A 20,385-nucleotide genomic window follows, 5' to 3' on the forward strand; every position below is an offset into this window, starting at 1 on the left:
GACAAAAAATGGTCATCTATGAATGAAACAAACCATCTAGCCCGGGTGCCACTTTTAATTTTAGATGGTCCCCAAACATCATTATGAATCAATGAAAAAGGATGTGATTGTATGTATTTTTAAACTAGATAAGAATTGCGAACATGCTTAGACAATTGACAAGTTTCACGTTGAAAATCAATGGACTTTTTATTGACAACGATGGAAAAAGTTCTTTGAGATACAAAAGACTAGGATGACCCAAATGATAGTGCCGTAACACTGTGTCACTATCTTTTGTAGACTGGACAACAGAAAAAGACCGTTTTCCTTCAACTATCTTATGAGGCTATCTCCCATAGGTTTTGTTCACTTTGAACATGTAGAGTCCTAAATGCAATTTAGCACTGTCAATCGTTTGTCTCGAATTTAAATCCTGAAAAACACAATGTTTTTGGAAGAATTTAGTAACACAATTATTTTCCCAAGTGAGTTAACTAATAGATAGAAAATTACAATTCAAATTGGGAACCAATAAAATTGATTTAAGAGTGAGGTTCTCTAAAATGACAACAGAACTTGTACCGAACACCCTTGAGATAAATCCATCAGCATTATGCATAGTGTGATTCTTAGAACAAGGTGTGGAATTTTGGATGAAAGATACATCACTAGTCGTACGGTCGATGGCTCCAGAATCGACAATCCATGAACTCTTATTGTCCACCTTTTTAACCGTAAGTGTAGTCAGAAAACTATCTTTTTGAGCTATTGTTGTTGTTGCTGAGGAGGTATTATTTGGGGAAATTGATGTTTGCTAGGCTTAGGCGATCTATTATTGAAGAATTTCCAGTTGCTCCTTGCTGAATTAGTCGGATTGTGTTACATTGGAACCCTCGGTCGTATTAAGATTTTCACGACTCTCTCACTTACCTTTCGGTTTCCAATCAGCGGGCTTCCCATGAATATCCTAGCAGTTATCGTGGGTGTGACCTATGTTTTTGCAGTGATTGCACCATGGTCTTCCTTTCTTGGTGCAGTTTTGGTTCCTTGAGAAACCATAGTAGATGCTTTGGTGGTTGGTGGTTGAATTCTTGTGCCCATCATAACCTTTTTCTGACTTTTTTCGCGTTGAACTTCTAATGTTATTTCACCCAAATTTGATGGAGGTTTGATGGCTAAGACTTGCCCACGGACGTTGTCCAAATTTTTATTCAATCCCATAAGAAATTTGTAAATTTGTTTCCTCTCAACTATTTTCTTATATTTGTCAACATTAGTATGACACTCCCACTTGGTGGTCTCGTACATATCAAGTTGTTGCCAATATCTAGTTACACGACTAAAATATTAGGTGACTAGGAGATCTCCTTGGCGGAAATCATGGAGTATACGTTCAATCTCGAATGCGTCTATTGTGTCTTTGGTGTCAAAATACATCTCCTTTGCGGCATCCCAAATTACTTGTGCCGTCTCATAGAAAATGAAAATTTTTCTGACTTCATTAGTCATGGAATTGATATGCCATGACATTACCATATTATTTTCTACCTTCCATGCCTTGTACTTTGAATCTGTTGAATTCGGTTTAGGGGTTGCACCAGTGAGATAGTCATCTTTTGGTCAACCACATATGAACATCATAACCAAATGGGACCATTGAAGATAGTTGTGTCCATTCAATCTGTGTCTTGTAATGAGAAGAGTAGAGGAATCAGATCCCTCCATTAGAACTCGTAATGGAGGGTACATTAGATGAGGAAGAAGATGCCATTGGGACAATGGAGAAGTGGAATTAGGAATGCTCTGATACCATGAAAAAGTTTGAAATAGAAAACTTCATTATCTCTAATAATCGGATCATACATATATATATATATATTATAGATGCTAACTATCCCTATTGAGTCAGTTACACATGAAAATTGCCTAACTTAGGAAACAAAAAATAGCTGTAAAATAATTGTACAATGAAGCCATAACTGTATAGTTACATCTGTGCTCTACACATAGTTTTGTATAGTTACAATAATTGCACCATAGTTGATCCTTATTAGCTTTCTGATTTCATTGGGTGAGGCATTTGTTTTGTTCTAATGAGTAGTTAGTGCAGATAAGCATGCGTCTGACTCAGTAGTTAATGAGCCAGTGAGCTTTACCCATCTTCTACTCTCTTCTCTTCTAAATTCTGCAAAAACTTCACGAATAGTGGGAAAGGGCTTAGCGCTTAGCAGGCTACCACGTACCTCATCCAATTCTTTATTTAGCCGTAGTAGGAAATCAAAGATCCGCACCTTCTCAAGTATCTAAGTGAATTTGACTCCATCTTCTGGACATTTCTACTCCATATCATAAAACGAATCCATCTTCTGCCATAATTCTGTCAAGGAATTATAGTATTTAGTGACTGATTTGTTGCCTTGTTGTGTTTCTTGGATTTTTTACTATTCTTAAAAACACTGTAATGTGTTTTCCAAATCTGAGTATATTTCTTGCACTGCCTCTCATATTTCTTTGGTTGTCTTGTAAAACAAGTAGGTTTTCCCAATCTTTGGTTCGATGAAATTGATTAACTATGCCATCACAATGGAATTTTTTGCATTCCAAGCACCATAAGTCGTGTCTATTGAGGTTGGCATTGGAATTGCATCAATGAGATACCTTGCTTTTCTTTTACCCTTGAGAACAAGAAATACGGATTGGAACCATTCTCTGAAATTGGTTCCATTTAGTTTGTGTTGAGTGATCTGGAGGGAATGATTTCCATAGGATGATGGCTTGTTAGGGTTTTGAATAGAAGAAGTCATACCCTCTAGGGTAGAGGACAATGAGGAATTGGTGAAAGGATTAGTCCCGACCATTGATGGCTCTGATACCATGAACAAGAATGAAATAAGCTGAATAATGGAAAGGTTACTTGAGTAGCGAGAAAACTTACTTGAGCAATTAGAAGACGTTTGGAGTAATTGGGAAGACTTACTTGAGTAATTAGAAGACTTCCTCGATCAATTGGGAAAGCATTCTTGGGTTTCATTGTATTCAAGTATGGAATATATATACAAGAAAATATCTACAATATCTCCTAAAGTATAAGAATAAATATCTCCTAAAATATAGGAACAAATTTGAATTAGGTTTAGAAGATAAAGTTGATTAGCTGAACTTTAAAATTATCTTTTGCAACCTGCCTTATCCCTTTCGCCTTATCCCTTTTCTCTTATCTCCTAACAACCTTATCTCATCATCCCTTTAATTTTGTAAACTCCTAACAACCTTATCTCTTAGTTCTCGGCCATGAGAGAATGAACCAGGTTGTGAATTTAATTTTTCCAGCAAAAAATAATCCAGTACAAAAAAAAGAGTGTTTGGCATTATACTGTACAAAGAAAAATTGCTATGAAACATCCAAGAAAAATTGCCTTGAGCTCTAATGATGATTTTTATCTCTGCTGATTTTTGGTGTTCGGCATTATACTGTATCTGCTAACCTTTTTTCTTGTTTCCTGTATGTAGTGCTGGGATCCATGCATTGGCCACTTTCAAGGGTTCAAATAAATGGATCTATGAGAGCTGATGGTCAAAGTTATGCAAAACCAACAAAAATAAGTGATGGTACTTTGATTGGTGGGCTTGGTGGCGGATCTGGTGGCACGATTCTTCTTTTCCTTCAAGAACTTGTGCTTTTAGAGAATGCTTCTTTATCTGTCAATGGGGGTCATGGTGGGCCTCTGGGTGGGGGTGGTGGGGGTGGTGGAAGAGTTCATTTCCACTGGTCTAAGATATATACTGGAGATGAGTATGTTCCTCTTGCAACTGTTTGCGGTGTCGTCAATAGTAGGTATGCCTACTATTCATTTTACAGTGCTAAATTTATGAAAACATCAAGATTAATTTGTGCCAAATTTCCAGTAAATTGTTATAATAGTTTGTGTGTTTGTCATTGTGTTATAAGATGGAAACTTTCGATGAGTTATTTGAACAGAGCTTAGAAAACATACCTATTTGTGGCATCACTGTTTACCTTCTCTGTCCCGTTGCTATCTACTTTAATAGATCTTCCTATTTTAATGAAATGTTCACCGGATTACTGTCCTCCTTTTCCCTTTTCTTGGAGTTCTTAGGATGCCTATCAGGTTTCATCTGACTAAGGTAACTTATCTTGACAACAATTGCCTTAGCTACTTTTTTTGTGGTTATCCCATTGTAAACCTCTCAGCCTTTGCACATATTATTTTATTTCACTTCTAATTTATAAACTTATAGACATGCCACCAAAACTTGGTTCTTTGATAGGATTTAAGGTTTGTAATAGTGACCCATATTTTTATCTTATTCTTGTCTATCCTTCTCAAGGATGTTAGATTTTTTGCTGGGTCAGTTTTCCTCTTTTTCTGTTCAATAAAAGTCTCATTTACAGAAAAAAAAGAAAGTACTTGAACTCTTAAATTGTCCCAACTTAATACCTGCCATTAGTCAAGTTAACAGTAGACTAACAATGGGTATGAAATTAGCCTATTTTTAATAGTTCATGTATTAAACTGCTTGAAATTTTTACTTATATGAAAATTTGGATTATTTAATGCTAAAATTTTATCATCCTGAGCAATTGCTTTTGTCAGAATAATTTTGATTGATTTTAAAATAATTTTATGTTTTATTTTTTATTTCTCCTCTACAACAGAACCTGTAATACTTGCTTCTTTTTCCACAACTACATAATGGAACATGCCAAGTTTAAATTATGGAGATACAAAATTATTTTCAAGCACGCAATGTGCTAATTTTATATTAAACTTGGATAAGGATTACAAGTTTATTGCATTGGGTGGTTTCAAGTACATGGTGGATCAGTTTGTGGTTTGGGAGGTAGGCAAACTGCCTATGGTGGTGTAACTTAGAAACACATTTTTCAAACCTCCAAAACCACTTCTATAATTTAATTTTGGAATGTTCCCAACATTTAACTGTGAAAAAAGAAGCAAGTATTTACTGGTTTTGTTATAGAGTATTCTCAAATCAATTTTCATATAAGAAATTCTCAGGATGGTAAAAATTTAGTGCTAAATAATCTAAATTTCCATAGAAGTAAAATTTGGGCTAATTTAATGCATTAACTATTAAAAATGGGCCAATTTCATATCCACTATTAATCAACTCTTAGTTTGACTAATGGAGGGTATTTGGCTGGATATTATGGAGATTAAAATTGTTAATGATTCGTATCAGGTGATGTATCCCAAGGAGGAAAGAAACAAGTATTGTTTTATAAGTTATCTGATAATTGATAAAAACATTTCACATTCAAACTTCTCTTTTATGTTAGTAAGGTTGTGGAAGTTGTACAATTTTTGCTTAACCATGAGTACGACAGTACAACATGCTACTGGTTTTAGAGCTGTGTATTATTTACTTTACTGCACCTCATTAATGTAACTATGGATGATTAAAGGGCCATCATGAAATTTTGCATTTTATACTCTATTTTCACAACCTTGTGTGGCAATTTCCTGATGGCCTGTGCTTCTTAGTTTTTTTTCCCTCATTTCTTTAATGAGTAAGATAAGATTGTATCAAGATAAGATTTGAATCCTTTCCAGATCAAGATATGGAATGATCAAAATAAATATGAGAAGCACTCTAAGATTTTTATCAAACTATTTGATAATTTTTTTGAAATGCATTGGGGGTGTATGAGTCATTATTCCTTATCTGTATGGTCCATGATAAATTTATTTGGGGGGGGGGAGAGATAAATTTATCTGAAAAATTCCAGATAAAAAGTCACGTGACTTCTTTTTCAATGATTGCCAGATAAATTTAACAAATGCATTGGAAAGCAAATTTGTTCGAAATGCTTTCCATATCTCACTTTTTCCAGCCCATATCTTGGTTAACAAACACTTCCTAAATGTAGTGTCTTCGCAAAATGTTTCTAAAGCTGGAAGTTGTTTAATCCCTCTCTTAGTTATCTTAACCAGCTATTTACCTCTTCATCATTAAATGTTTGTTTGAAATGATGTTCACTTAATCTTGTATGCTCACAGTGGGGGTTCTGGAGATGGTGGTGGTCTTTGCGGAGAGGAGGGGACTGTCACGGGAAAGAAATGCCCAAACGGCCTCTTTGGTACATTCTGCAAGGTCTTTTATTTTTCTCCCTTCTTTGGCACTGTATGCTTGTTGTTTGAACTGTTTAGCTATTTCTTTGCTCTTATTAGCAGCATTTTTGTCTCATAATGCACTTGAAGGGCCATATAAATGTTTTCCTGTCTACATCCAAGAAAAAACACTCAATCTTCTTTCTTCTAAATTTGTCCTGCAGACAGATCTTGTTTCTTTATTCTTTTCCAAAATTACATTGTTTTTTATTCCACACTGGATGTTTTTTCTGTGTGGGATGCATTTACATGAAGCTCTCTTTGTATCATACTAAGGGTTTGGTTCTTGTTTCCCTGTGATTTAACAAATGACTGTATTACTCCACCACTCCTTTCTCAAAGAAGCAAGGAAAGAAAACTTCTTTCACTGACAGGAAGCAGTGTTTGTAAATAACTAGAATCAGTTAAGAGGTAGGGAAAGGATTGTAGAATAGTAGTAAGGGAAGCAAATCACAGCACAACCTAGAACAATCAAAGGATTGAATTCCCTATTTGACTTTTGAAATGAAACTCCTTTTAGTTGGATAATGTAGCAGAAATTATCATGTAACAGCACTGGTGCATTGGATACAAAGTAAGCTATTGACATGCCATGAACTGTGTTAAGGATATCATTAATTGATCTATCTTATTCCTTTTGAACTTATCATGTTAATTGTTAATTTGTTGACCACCATCTCATCTAAAAGCTTAAGTTGTTAGATAGAGGACTAATTTTATCTTTTTTATATTATTATTTTTACTCTCAACACGTCCTCTCACTTAGTCCAAGCATGTGTTAACAATGACATTTTCAACTTAGGACCTTTGCTTGCTCTAATGCCATTAAATTGTTTGCCACCATCTCATCCAAAAGCTGAAATTGTTAAGACTTTTGGATGAGATGGTGGTTAGCAATAAAACATTAATGATTTATCTTATTTTAGTAGCCAAGTAACAGAAGAAGTTTGAGAATAGTTTTTGATTTCTAATTTTAGTTCATTGGCATGCTAGTATCGCATGTTTTGGGAACCCTTCGTTGGGCAAGTCTTAACACCATGAGTTTGTCATTTTTTATGTTGATTGAGTGTGAGATAAATGTTGTAGTTACTAAATGTCTTTGGGAATGTGAATTTTGCTCAGGAATGTCCTATTGGTACATACAAGGATGTTGAAGGCTCCAATCCAAGTATGTGTCGTCCCTGCCCTCTTGAGATTCTTCCAAATCGTGCAAGTTTCATATATGTAAGAGGTAATACTGGTGATTGTGTTGTGACTCCTGAGATGGAGTTTCCGTCACTGACCTTCAGTTATTTTTTCTGGGATTAATTAACCTTATCCATCAGGTCTTGTGGTTTTATAATCAATGCAGGGGGAGTTACTCAACAATCTTGTCCCTATAAATGCATATCAGAGAAATACAGGATGCCAAACTGTTACACTCCTCTTGAGGAGCTGATTTACACATTTGGAGGACCCTGGCCTTTTGTGCTTCTGTTGTCTTGTGTTCTAGTGCTTCTAGCTCTGTTGTTAAGTACTTTGCGAATCAAATTTGTTGGATCCGATTCTGTATATCACACTGCAAACTCAATTGAACGCCAAAGTCATCACCATTTCCCTTATCTCCTTTCTCTGTCAGAGGTATTATCCTCTGTGAAGGTTCCATAATTATGTCACGTGTTTAAATCTACAAGGCCATGTTCTTACACCGACCTGTATTATTACTAAATTCCCTAGGTACGTGGGGGCAGAGCTGAGGAAACTCAAAGCCATGTTCACAGGATATATTTCATGGGTCCAAATACATTCAGAGAACCTTGGCATCTTCCTTACTCTCCTCCTGCTGCAATAATTGAGATTGTGTAAGAGAACCCTTGAACTCTGAAGCCCTAGAATAATGGCACGGGATAGTCCTGATTTACATTTCAATACTTGTTTGCATCATTATGTTAGACCAAGTAATTTTATTCTCCGCACGTTGTAGCCTGGGTAGAACATTTTAATTTTCGGTACTTCGCTGTTGACTCTCCATCACTGGAAACTATGTTCTTACTAGGTTTTGGATTTGGCAGAACAGCAGCTGATTAATCATATATGGTCTGCTTTTACTTTTTCTGGTGCTCTTGCAGAAGCCTAAATTATTCACTTGTTGCAATCAGGCTGGTTGTTTGCTAAGGGGATAACCTTTACTGCTTAATGAAGCCCAACAATTGAAGAATCTCTCTCCAATAGATCTAACGTGAATTTCCACATTCAATTTCTTGCTCTATCTCATTTTCTTGAAGATGATGTGCAAACTATTTCTTGATGCAGATATGAAGATGCTTATAATAGATTTATTGATGATATCAACTCTGTTGCTGCATATGATTGGTGGGAAGGGTCAGTGCACAGCATACTCTCAGTGCTTGCTTATCCTTGTGCCTGGTCCTGGAAACAGTGGCGTAGGAGGAATAAAATCCATCGTCTTCAGGAATATGTAAAATCTGAATACGACCATTCATGCCTACGGTCCTGCCGGTCAAGAGCTCTATACAAAGGAATGAAGGTTTGACTTATTTGCATAGTAATGCTCCATTAATTTTCACTTCAATATTTAATTCTGCATTGCCTGGTATGTTTGCTCTTTATTACTATGCTTCTACTAGATAAAGCTAAAAATATGTTTTCTAGATCAATCTATCAAAAAAGTTCCCCAGATTATTAAGACTTATGCTTTTGAGATGAGATTTGGCTCCGTTGCTGATGGTAAGTTGATAGTGAAGAAATAGCACTGGAAATAATGGCAGCATTCCTTCTTGTATCATTTCCATTCAGTTTCTGGAAAACAGGATAGGTGAGTTTGTCCTTCTATTAATTTCAGACTTAAAACAAAATAGGAGAAATGACAAAAGAAAATATAAGGAAAAAGCAAATAAAGTGAACTGCAGTGGATAATTCAAGTTCATGGCGTACATGCACTGCTGCTAACATACTTTGTATGAACCTACCTAAATAGGTTCCATGAACATTCTGAATGAATACCAAATGAAGGTTATTACTCAATGCTGGTCTTGCTAATGCAGTTGGTGGAGATATCTGCAAGAGTGGAAATATCATAATGAAATGAACTTTTACTGATCACATTATTAGGATATCTTTTCACACACACAAACCCCAAAGAAAAAAATAACTGCCTAAAGGGCGTGCTGATGAGAAGATTTGGACTCGAGTTTACTGCATATATACTTGATTGTACGAAGAAGTTTTCCTGCATTGGTTATTCTTCACAATGGGACATGCAACATTGCATATATGCTTAAGTTTCTCAAACAGTCTATGATTTGGCCCCAATTCAATTTAAGTCTTATACATTTTGTTTGAAAATATCTGCAATGGAATAAAATGGCACGGTTAGTCTGACCACAAGCTATCAGCTTAAGCTCTATCTCTTCTCAATATAAATGAGAAGTTGCAGTGCTTAAAGTCACAAGGACATGTTTGTCATCAATAAAACTGTTGGGATCTGAGAAATCTGATCTGGTTGGAAATCATTCAAATTCCTATTTTATGGATCTTGATTGAGTAAGATCTTTCTGATTTCTGTATCTTGGAGTAATCGATAGTTACCTAAATTGTACATTCCTAGTTTAAGAGATGTATTTTCTTAGCATAGCTAGAGATCTTGATCCTAATCTCTCTCTATATATTGTAAAATCCCTGTAAATGAAAGATTTGAGAGAGAGTTTATTCGTTCCACCATCTGTTTCATGGTATCAGAGCCAGGTTCAAGAACTGGTCTGTTTTCTTATCTCTTCCTTTTTTTTGCTCTACCAAAATTCAGCCCTATTGGCCTCTAATGCTCAAACTCTTTCTGCAGTAGAGTCCTCTTCTGCACCTGCTGTTTCTCACCCACCTTCTCTTTTTTGCCTACTTTCTCTTCTTCTACTCTCACTCCCTTCAGATTACACAACACAAATTAAATGGAACCGACTTTATAGAATGGTTCCAATCAGTGCAGCTTGTAATGAAGGGAAGAGGTAAAGTAGGTTATCTGAATGGTGCTCCACCCATGCCTGCTGCAACATCAGAAAATTATGCAGTATGGGAGGCAGAAAATTCCATAGTCATGGCATGGCTTATCAATTCCATGGAGCCAAAGATTGGATGCACATATCTATCAGAAAACAGGCTGGCTTAATTAATCGAATAATTGGCAGATTTACTCAAGTATTTTTTGGAAAGCTGTGAATTAAGAAGATTTTGAATATTTTGAATAGTTTCCCAATATATAGATTGAGATTCAATGTATAGATATTGACAGTTTTAGTTAGTAAATTAGGGATTCTCTCCATAGAATTCTCTAATTAAAGGTTTTCCTTTTGTAGATTTGTCTATTCACTGTATGTATATATAGGACTGTAAAGAATGAATGAAATCAAGTAGTTATTTTTCTCTCAAATTCTGTCATGGTTTCCGAGCCTTAGGAATACTTTCCATGGCCAGCCTTCACCGCTATTGCTGTTCAGGCCTTCTGTAGGCAATTCTCCTTTCTAGCCTTCCTTGCCATTACTGTTCTGTTGGCCTTCATTGCCACAGTCTGGCGAATTGCAGCAAGTCAGTGCTGCATATCGACTCAACGGGAAGAACTATTTAAAATGGTCACAATTGATTAAGACTATTTTAAAGGGAAAAGGTAAACTCAATCACATACTCAAAACCAGCCCCAAGGAGGGAGATCCCAATTTCTTCTCATTGGACAAGCAAAATTCTATGATTATGGCGTGGCTCTGGAACTCTATGTCACCGAAGATCAGTGACACATGCATGTTTCTACCAACTACAAGGGAGATTTGGCAATCAATTCGACAAACCTATTCAAAAGTCAAGGGTGTGGCTCAAATTTATGAGTTGAGGGTCAAAACCATGTCAACAGAGCAGGGCGAGAAAACTGTCACAGAATATGTGAATTTGCTGAAGGGGCTGTGGCAGGAGATGGCGGGTGATAAAAATGAAAGACAGCAAGGATGCAGCCATGTTAAAGGTATTTATTGAGGATTGAACCTATGATTTTCTGGCAGGACTAAATGCAGAATTTGATTTTGTGAGAATCCAAGTCTTGGCCGAGGAGAGTAGAAGAGGAGTGATGTTGGAGACAAAACCACTGGAAGCTTCGGCTATGTTGACAAAGGCTGCAAGTTGTGGTCCAAAGGAGCATTGGAAGACTGAACTAAAGTCTGCAAGTGGGGGAGAAAAGGACTATCTGTGGTGCACTTACTGTAACAAACCAGGACATACTCAGGAGAAGTGCTGGAAACTACATGGGAAACCGCCTAGTAAAGAGTGGGGAAACAAAGGCAGACAGAATAAGCTGCAAAAAGGGCAAGCACACCAAGTGACAGCGCCACAGGGTGAAGAGAAAGGCCTGGAATCAAAGGACTTCAATAAAGAGGAGATTGAGAAACTACTGAACTTCTTGGCAACTCTTGAGAAACCTTCAAGTACCTGTTCATTGGCACATTTAAATCACTCATGGTTTAAATGTCTCAAGGTCCTTTAGGAACAGATGGATTGTTGTTTCGGGAGCCAAAAATCACATGACCCATGCCTCTTAGAACTACATATACTCCCTGTTCAAGTAACCGAAAAATATCCACTGTAGATAGCTCACCAACTACAATAGTTGGAATAAGAGATATAGGAATCAGTCCAAAACTCACCCTTAAAAATGTCCTTCTTGTTTCAAAACTGTCCACAGATTTGGTATCGATTACCAAAATCTCTCGAGATCTAAATTGCAATATTATATTTTTTTTCAACTCATTGTTTATTTCAGGACCAGGATTCAGGCATGACGATTGGACATGCTGAGGAAAAGGACAGATTATACTATCTTGATGGGTTGAGAGACCAAACATGAGTGAGCAGAATCATCCCCTAACTCTCCTATCCAAACACCGCCACTCCATCAATGAAGACTTGATCTGGCTTCACCATTATAGACTTGGTCATCCCTCTTTTAAAATTCTTGAAATTATGTTTCCTTTCTTGTTCAAAGGATTAGAAAATAAAGCTTTTGTTTGTGAGGTGTGTGAGTTTACAAAACACAAATGTGCATCCCTTCCCATTACTAATAAAAGGAGCTTTGTCCCCTTTGATTTGATTCATACTGACGAATGGGGTCCATCCACAATTCCTAATATTTCTGGAGCCTGTTAGTTTATGTGATTCATTGACTTGTACCAGAGTTACTTGGATTTTTATGCTCAAATCAAAAGGTGAAGTTAGTGATGTACTTCCAAACTTTGTTTCCATGATAAAAACCCAATTTGGTGTCCAAGTTAAAAAGGTTTCGATTAGACAATGCTAGGGATTACTTCAATCAAACCCTATATACTTTTTTCCAAAATGAAAGGATCATTCATGAGTCATCCTATGTCTATACCCCCAACAAAATGGGGTAGCTGAGAGAAGAAATGATCATCTCCTTTCCACAACCTGGGCATTAATATTCCAAAGGAATGTTCCGAAACATTATTAGGGGGAAGTAGTTCTCCCAACAACTCATATTATCAACCGCTTTCCTACCCAAGTATTAAGTCTCAAAAGTCCCGTAGAAGTACTACCATAGTTTTATCCAAGTCTTAGCATCACCAACCATCTTGTTCCTAGAATATTTGGATGTATCTCGTATGTTCACGTTCATGATCAAAACTAAGGGAAATTGGATCCAAAAGCTCTCAAAACCTTCTTTGTGAGATATTCTTCAACTCAAAAGGGGTATAAATGCTATCATCCACAAATCAGAAATTTCCTCATCTCTACTGATGTAACATTTGATGAAACAGAGCCATACGTCACCAATCCTTATCTTTAGAGGGAGCCAACACTTGCGGAAGATAAGGATTTCTTTCTTCTAGACCTACCAACAACCAAGCAACATCAGTAGTACCCTAAACCTCAACCTAATCCCAAACCTTTTGAACATCCACTTAAAGACCCATTTGAACCTTTACCGAATCCTATATCCTTGGGGGGGATGCTTCTGATAATAGGTTTTCTCAGTTCTACTCAAGAAGGAAAGATCTAGCTCTTGAACCGAGGCCAGTTCAAGCATCAAACCCAGAACCCAGAAATTAGGTAATACCTTCTAATCCTTCTTAGTTTACACCAGAAATTGATTTGCCTATTGCCATTACGAGAGGAACCAGTGAATGTACTAAATAGCCACTATATCCAATTTCAAAGTTTGTGTGGTTCGTGAGATGCACCCTATTATAGATGCTTCCACACAAATTTAAACACCGTGACAATTCCTAACACCCTTTCTGAGGCTTTATACCGTGAGAATTGTAAAACTGTTGTGAATGTTGAAATGCAAGCGTTGGAGAAAATCAATGTATGGGAAGTTGTAGAACTATCAAAAGAGAAGAAACTAGTAGGGTGCAAGTGGGTATACACCATGAAATACAAGGCAAATGGGACACTAGAAAGGTACAAAGCAAGGTTGGTAGCAAAAGAATACTCACAAACGTATGAAATAGACTACCAAGAAACTTTTGCTCCTATAACAAAAATGAACATGGGGAGGATTCTATTGTCTTTAGCTATAAATTTTGACTAGCCCCTTCAACAATTTGATGTGAAAAATGCCTTTCTACATGGAGTTCTTGAGGAAGAAATATATATGGAGATTCCACCTAGGTACACTAAGAATGTAGCCCCTAATAAGGTATGCAAACTTAAGAAATCATTGTATGGTTTGAAACAGTCGCCTAGACCCTAGTTTGGGAGACCCTATCTTGATTGCATCTCTCCAACTATACTCTAGGTTGTATGTGTTTCCTAATTTCAGTAGGGTATGATTAGGCAATTGCCTAATCTAGAGATTTTTTTTTCTTCACTGACCAACTGTACATATAGTTTTGTAATTCTACCCTAAGGAATAAGATTGGATGATACAGGATGCCATGGAGGTAGAGATGGCAGCACCGAAAAAAAATCAAACATGGGAGTTGGTGAAATTACCGAAGGGGAAGAACCTAGCGGGATGCAAATGGGTGTTCATAGTGAAGTATAGATTAGACGGGTCATTAGAAAGGTACAAAGCAAGATTAATTGCTAAGGGATATACACAAACATTTATCGTGAGACATTTGCTCTAGTGGCTAAAATGCAGCGCTATGGACAGTTTGGTCAAAACGAAATAGATTAGTTTTCAAGGATCGGGGGTTAGATGTGGTTGATATTTTTGACTTGGTGCTAGCCAGGTTGGTGGCTTGGATTAGGGTTGTGGAGCCATCTTTCCCTTACTCGGTGGACCAGGTCATCATGTCTGCTTCTGTGCTTGGCCGATAAGTCTCCAGGCTGGTTGGCTTCGGAGTCAGTCTTGGGTGGCATGGTCTCCCTAATGGCTTGTGTTTTTTTTTTTTTTTTTTTTGGGGGGGGGGGGGGGGGGGGGTGTAATGGATTGTATGGTTTTCTCTTGTTCTTGTTCCAGGTTTTTGGTGGGTGGGTCCGGTGTTTCCTAAGGATTGTTGTATTTCCCTTATGGTTTTAATTACTAATATTTGTGCTCACTAGTTTCAAAAAAAAAAAAAGAGTCCTATTATCTTTGGTTGCCAACCTAGGTTGGAAATTGCAATAGTTTGACGTCAAGAACGCATTCTTACATGGTGACCTTGGGGAGGAGATCTGTATGGAATTATTGCGCAGGTTTGGATCAAAGACAAGGGAAGATGTAGTGTGCATATTGAAAAAAGACTTCTACGGATTGAAATAGTCACCGAGAGCATGGTTTGGACAATTCACCAAAGTCATGCTTGGTATGGGGTACAAACAGAGCCAAGGTGATCACACTCTATTTGTACATCACTCGGCCTCAGGGGGAGTGATGCCGAGTGATTGCATTGTGTTAGATCCTCGATCTGACTAGGTAAGTTCTCAATTGTTGAGCAGGGGGTTAAGCGGGAAGAACAGGGAAAGTATGAAGAATTAGGAATTGAGGGAGATGATTCGAGAGAGAGAGAGAGTGTGCGAAAACTGAATTCATCGATTGAATGATCATGTATATATTGGCTTGGTCAGTGCATTTTATACTGATCCACAACCAAATTTGGGCACCAAAACGGTTACCCATCTACACAACTTGCCCACTTGACTTGCTAGAACATTCCTCCAGATATGCCAAGCACCGTTTTATTTACAAGGGTAATAGCCTACTAACATGACACATTGCTTGTATATGTGGATGATATTACAGTAACTGGTGATGATATGGAAGGAATGGAAACCTTAAGAAGCTGCTTGGTCAAAGATTTGAGATTAAGGAGTTAGGCAGATTGAAATATGTTTTGGGTATTGAGGTTACTCACTTTAAGTAGGGAATCTTTATATCCCAACAGAAATACATTCTAGACTTGTTGGCTGAAACTGCTAAGCTAGGAAGTAAGTTGTTGACACATCCATAGAGCCTAATCACCGACTAGGAGATGTCCCAGAAGATGATGCAATGGATAAAGGTTTCTACCAAAGGCTAGTGGGAAGGTTTATTTACCTATTAGCTACGCGGACAAACATTGCTTATGTTGTGAGTGCGGCCAGTCGGTTCTTGCATAATCCTAAGGAAACACATCTCAAAATAGTGTACAAGATTCTACATTATTTAAAGCAGACACCAAGTAAAAGCATATTGTTTAAGAAAGGGGGAGAGTTGTCTCTTGAGGGTTATACTAATGCTGACTATGCAGGGTCGGTTGTTGATAGAAGATCAATATCGGGGTATTGCACATTTCTAGGAGGTAATCTTGTGACTTGGAGAAGTAAGAAATAGAGTTTTGTAGCCCGATCAAGTATTGAAGTAGAGTTCAGATCAATGGCCCTAGGAATATGTGAATTACTATGGATCAAGATAATCTTGGAAGACCTAAAAATCAAGTGGAAAGAACCTATAAGACTCAATTGTGATAATAAGTCAGCTATCAATATTGCTCATAATCTGGTACAACATGACCGGACAAAGCATGTTGAAGTGGATACACACTTCATAAAGGAAAAACTAGATAGCGGCTTGATTTGCACCCCATTCGTGCCTAGCGGTGATTAACTTGCAAATATTCTCACGAAGGGAGTTCCCAGCCCTCCGTGTCAAAGTTTACTGAGCAAGATTAGACTGCAAGATATTCACTCACAATCTTGAGGGGGAGTGAGGATACCAAGATACATATTCCCGAGATCCATATTTCCATATTCCTTCTCTAGGAGATCCTATCTCTATCTTGACTGCATGTATATTACAGGTTGCATTCTAGGTTGTATGTGTTTCCTAATTACCGTAGACTATGATTAGGTAATTGCCTAATTTAGAGATTAGTTTCTGTTCTTCTCTTCATTGACCAACTGTATATAATTGGGTAATTGTACCCTAAGAGAATACAAATTGGATTAGTGGTTTACTCTTGACAGCTACATTAGACCTTATTGATTTCTTGGTGATGCCTGCTCAGTTGCAACGGTTGGGAGAAGCCAATCAAGAAATCCTCAAACACCTTGAGATAATTGGGATTGCAAGTCAGGTTTTGGGAATTTTGAATTTGAGTTTGTAAAGAGAACAAGAGAAAACTAGAAATTTCCCTGAAATCCAAGAAACCCACTCAACAACACAACATGCCTTACAGTCTTTCTTCTATATATATATATATATATATATATATAGAGAGAGAGAGAGAGAGAGAGAGAGAGATGAAGGGGATTGTAAAAGCTCAGTTTCAAGGAGACCCCGTTTGGGAAGACATCGAATTGTGATAAAGGTTTTGTAGGTTTCAGCATTTTTGTGTTTGAGGATTGAAGGACAGGGTTGGAAGATGACAAAAAATTAATAGTTTCATCACTGCTTGTTCATCTTCATCATCTTCTTTCCTTTTCTTTTAGCAGACATGTTGCAGGTGGGTAGAAGACAGAAGGGGCAAGATGGACTTTTTCTTTGGTCAGCTAATTGAATTGGGCTTCTTTAATATCATTATGCTTTCCTCACATATCCAAAACCATTTTAATCATGAATTCTGCATCTTGTCTTAAATAGACACCACTCAAACATTATAATGATGATATTGTTTCTTATCTTTTCTTCTAGGACTGCACATCCACTGTAATATTTTCATCTCAACTATGCTCATATTTTGCAATTTGATGCTGCACTCACCACCCAACATTCTAAGCCATAAAATGAAGATGGTCTTATAGCCATCCAATAAAACTTCCCTTTTAGCTTTAAAGGAATTTTGCAATCTCATAAAATGTTAGACACACTTCTCCACTTTAAACATCCTGCCTTGATTCCATGAGTAAGATCCTTTGTAGTCTCCCCTTAAAATTGATCCGAGATAAGCTCTCAGATTACTAACAAAAAGAAACAGTAAAATTATTCACTTGGAGAATGTTTTTTAGTTGTGACAGATAATTTAAACTTGCTCCACCTAGTGGAATTAAGGCTCATGATCATTGTTGTTTTGTTGTCTCTGTTCTTCTTGTGGAGATATTTAAACTTTTGCTGTATTGATATGAGAAGGAATGAGTGCAGCTTGGAGCCACCCCAGACTTGATGATTGCATATATTGATTTCTTCCTTGGTGGTGATGAGAAGCGTGTAGACATGGTAACAATTATACAGCAGAGATTCCCCATGTGCATAATTTTTGGTGGGGATGGAAGCTATATGTCACCCTATAATCTATACAGTGACACGTTGTTAACAAATCTTCTTGGCCAGGTCTGTCAGCAGTCTAATATGTGATTAGCTTTGGACTCATTTATTTGGATATTTGCGTCTCACTTGAAGCTCATGTATTTCATTCACAGCATGTACCTGCAACTGTTTGGAACCGTTTGGTGGCTGGCTTAAATGCCCAGTTGAGGACAGTTAGGCATGGATCCATTTGTTCTGCTTTAGTCCCTGTTATTGATTGGATCAGAAGTCATGGAAACCCACAACTTGAGTTTCATGGAGTTAGAATTGAGCTTGGATGGTTCCAAGCCACTGCCACGGGTTACTATCAGCTGGGTATCTTGGTAGTAGTTGGTGACTATTCTCCCCACAGTCTGCAGCAGTCCGAATCAGAGAGAAGTCACGATCGGTATCCAAGGTACCTTTTAGTGATTCTCATGAAGTGATTGCCTGAGCCATTGTATCTATTTATGATTGATTCCACCTGTGCAGTATCATGTCTTGTACCTTTAGATAGCATACTATTAATTAGTTACCAACAATACAGATCTCAGATGCATTTCAGTGAATGTTTCAGACTGTCAACTGCATCAATAAATATGTTTTTTGATCTGTTGCAATGTTGTGATGTGATTGTGACACAGATGTTGGATTTTGTGCCTTGTCTTATATTTTTTCATTCTCATAAGCAACCTCAGAAGCCATGTTGTCTGTTTTGCTAATGAAAAAACTTTTAGGAGATAGAAGACATGAATAAATTTAATTTCCCAACCCTCTATTAGATTTTAGGTTTTGAAAGAAAGAAACTGCTTCACATTCTGTAAAATTGCAATTGTTAATAACTTCATTGTGATAATGAGGAGCACCTTTTATCTACCAATTTGCATGAAACAATGAATTTCCCTCCATACACATTTAGATGGTATTGCCAAATGCTAATTGCCTAGATAAGATGCATCAAATGCGTAAGACAAAGACAACAATAATAACTTGAATGAAAATTGCTGTGAAAAGCCTCTTAAAGGTTATCATGACTTGCAGATTAGCATTCTGTTTCCCTTCTGGTGTTCTTTCATATCATCATAGGTTTCACCTGTTTTCAGTGCATTCATGAGGTCTTATTTACTCCGTTTAACATGAGTTATAACCATAGAGGTACTAAGAGGAACCATTTGTTTCTTTTTAATCAGTGGCCTATTCAACCAGGAATAGGCATTCTTAACATTAACAAAGGCCATTGCCCAATCTTGGCCCCACTAATGTTTGAGCCATATACAAGTGTTAAGAATCTCTTTCTGCTCCATATTCCAGGAAAGCTGCTATTTCTGTACACAGAAATCTTCAGCAACTACATCAGAGTCAGTATACAAGTCATGGATTAACACGTAAGAGGATTTCTGGTGGAATAAATGGAGGTGTAATCAATGATGCTACTGTGAAATCTTTGGATGTCAGACGGGACCTCCTATTTCCACTTTCCCTTTTACTGCAGAACACAAGACCTGTTGGGCATGAGGTTGTTGAAAGATACCAAAGGCAATACATTATTGATCATAATGATTATTGGGATATTCTTTCTAAGTTAATTTGTGGATATTTTGTTTGTTTCAGGATACCCTACAGCTGTTGATCTCTATCTTGCTTTTGGCAGACCTTTCTGTCACCTTCCTTACATTGCTTGAGTTCTATTGGATATCACTCGGGTTTTTTCTTGCTGTCCTGCTTATTCTTCCTCTTTCCTTGCTTTCTCCCTTCCCGGCAGGCTTGAATGCCTTGTTCAGTAAGCGTCCCAGGAGAGCTTCACTTGCTCGTGTCTATGCATTATGGAATGCTACCTCTCTGTCAAACACTGTAAGTCTTGCAAGTGTGCATTATATGTTGCATATGTTATTGCAAATACAGAGAACTCTATGGTTTTTGGGGGGCTTTTTTAACTTCTGAAGGTATGCATTCTGATAAGCATTAAGTCACTGGTCACAACCTTCAATTTGTATAATGTTAATTGACTTACTTGTGATGTTATGAATCAAGTTTCTGTTGCAGCTTCTCAAGTTTTCATTCTACACTGACAGAAGTTTGAGTTCGGTTTTTTGCACTAAATCTAATTATTTGAATTGCAATCATAGAGTGCTTAACTTGGAGTTCAGCTAGAAGTTATCTAATGAAGTTATTCCATTAAGACTTGCTGGAAATTGATTGAATTAAATTACTATAGTGGAATTCCCTGCAATCCATGTTAAATAGAAGGATTTCTATATGGTGTTTATAAACTTGAAAAAAACTTATGACATAATTCTTAGAGAAGTCTTTTTCTTTGATTGTTTGTATATAGGTTACTACAAACATGTATCATAAAGTAAAAACGTGTTAGGACTCGTAGGGAGAAATCGAGTCTTTTCCAATTACAATTGGATTATTCTACCAAGGATCTTCACATAGCCTTTCCCTATTGCACTAGTAATGGATGAACTTATTAGTAAGCACATCCAAGAAGCACCCTGGTGTATGTTACTTGCAAATGACTTTATTATGGTGAATGAGAGAGAAAAAGAAGGCATGGAAATACTAAAT

The 20,385-nt window shown here is 37.1% G+C and overlaps 1 protein-coding gene across 4 annotated transcripts in view; it reads left to right on the forward strand.

Moving 5' to 3' along the window:
* The window catches only part of LOC127812869 (uncharacterized), a 131,135-nt gene that overhangs the window by 80,924 nt on the left and 29,826 nt on the right, over positions 1–20,385 (forward strand). For all 4 annotated transcript variants that reach the window (XM_052353392.1, XM_052353391.1, XM_052353393.1 and 1 more), the window contains 10 exons: positions 3,493–3,817; positions 6,024–6,117; positions 7,257–7,365; positions 7,486–7,754; positions 7,851–7,975; positions 8,427–8,661; positions 17,671–17,859; positions 17,949–18,232; positions 19,126–19,330; positions 19,426–19,665. In XM_052353392.1, the coding sequence (XP_052209352.1) occupies positions 3,493–3,817; positions 6,024–6,117; positions 7,257–7,365; positions 7,486–7,754; positions 7,851–7,975; positions 8,427–8,661; positions 17,671–17,859; positions 17,949–18,232; positions 19,126–19,330; positions 19,426–19,665 (2,075 nt within the window). The remainder of the gene's footprint in view (positions 1–3,492; positions 3,818–6,023; positions 6,118–7,256; positions 7,366–7,485; positions 7,755–7,850; positions 7,976–8,426; positions 8,662–17,670; positions 17,860–17,948; positions 18,233–19,125; positions 19,331–19,425; positions 19,666–20,385) is intronic.

The sequence above is a fragment of the Diospyros lotus genome, chromosome 11 (assembly GCF_014633365.1).
Source record: "Diospyros lotus cultivar Yz01 chromosome 11, ASM1463336v1, whole genome shotgun sequence".
Taxonomy (NCBI): Eukaryota; Viridiplantae; Streptophyta; class Magnoliopsida; order Ericales; family Ebenaceae; genus Diospyros; species Diospyros lotus.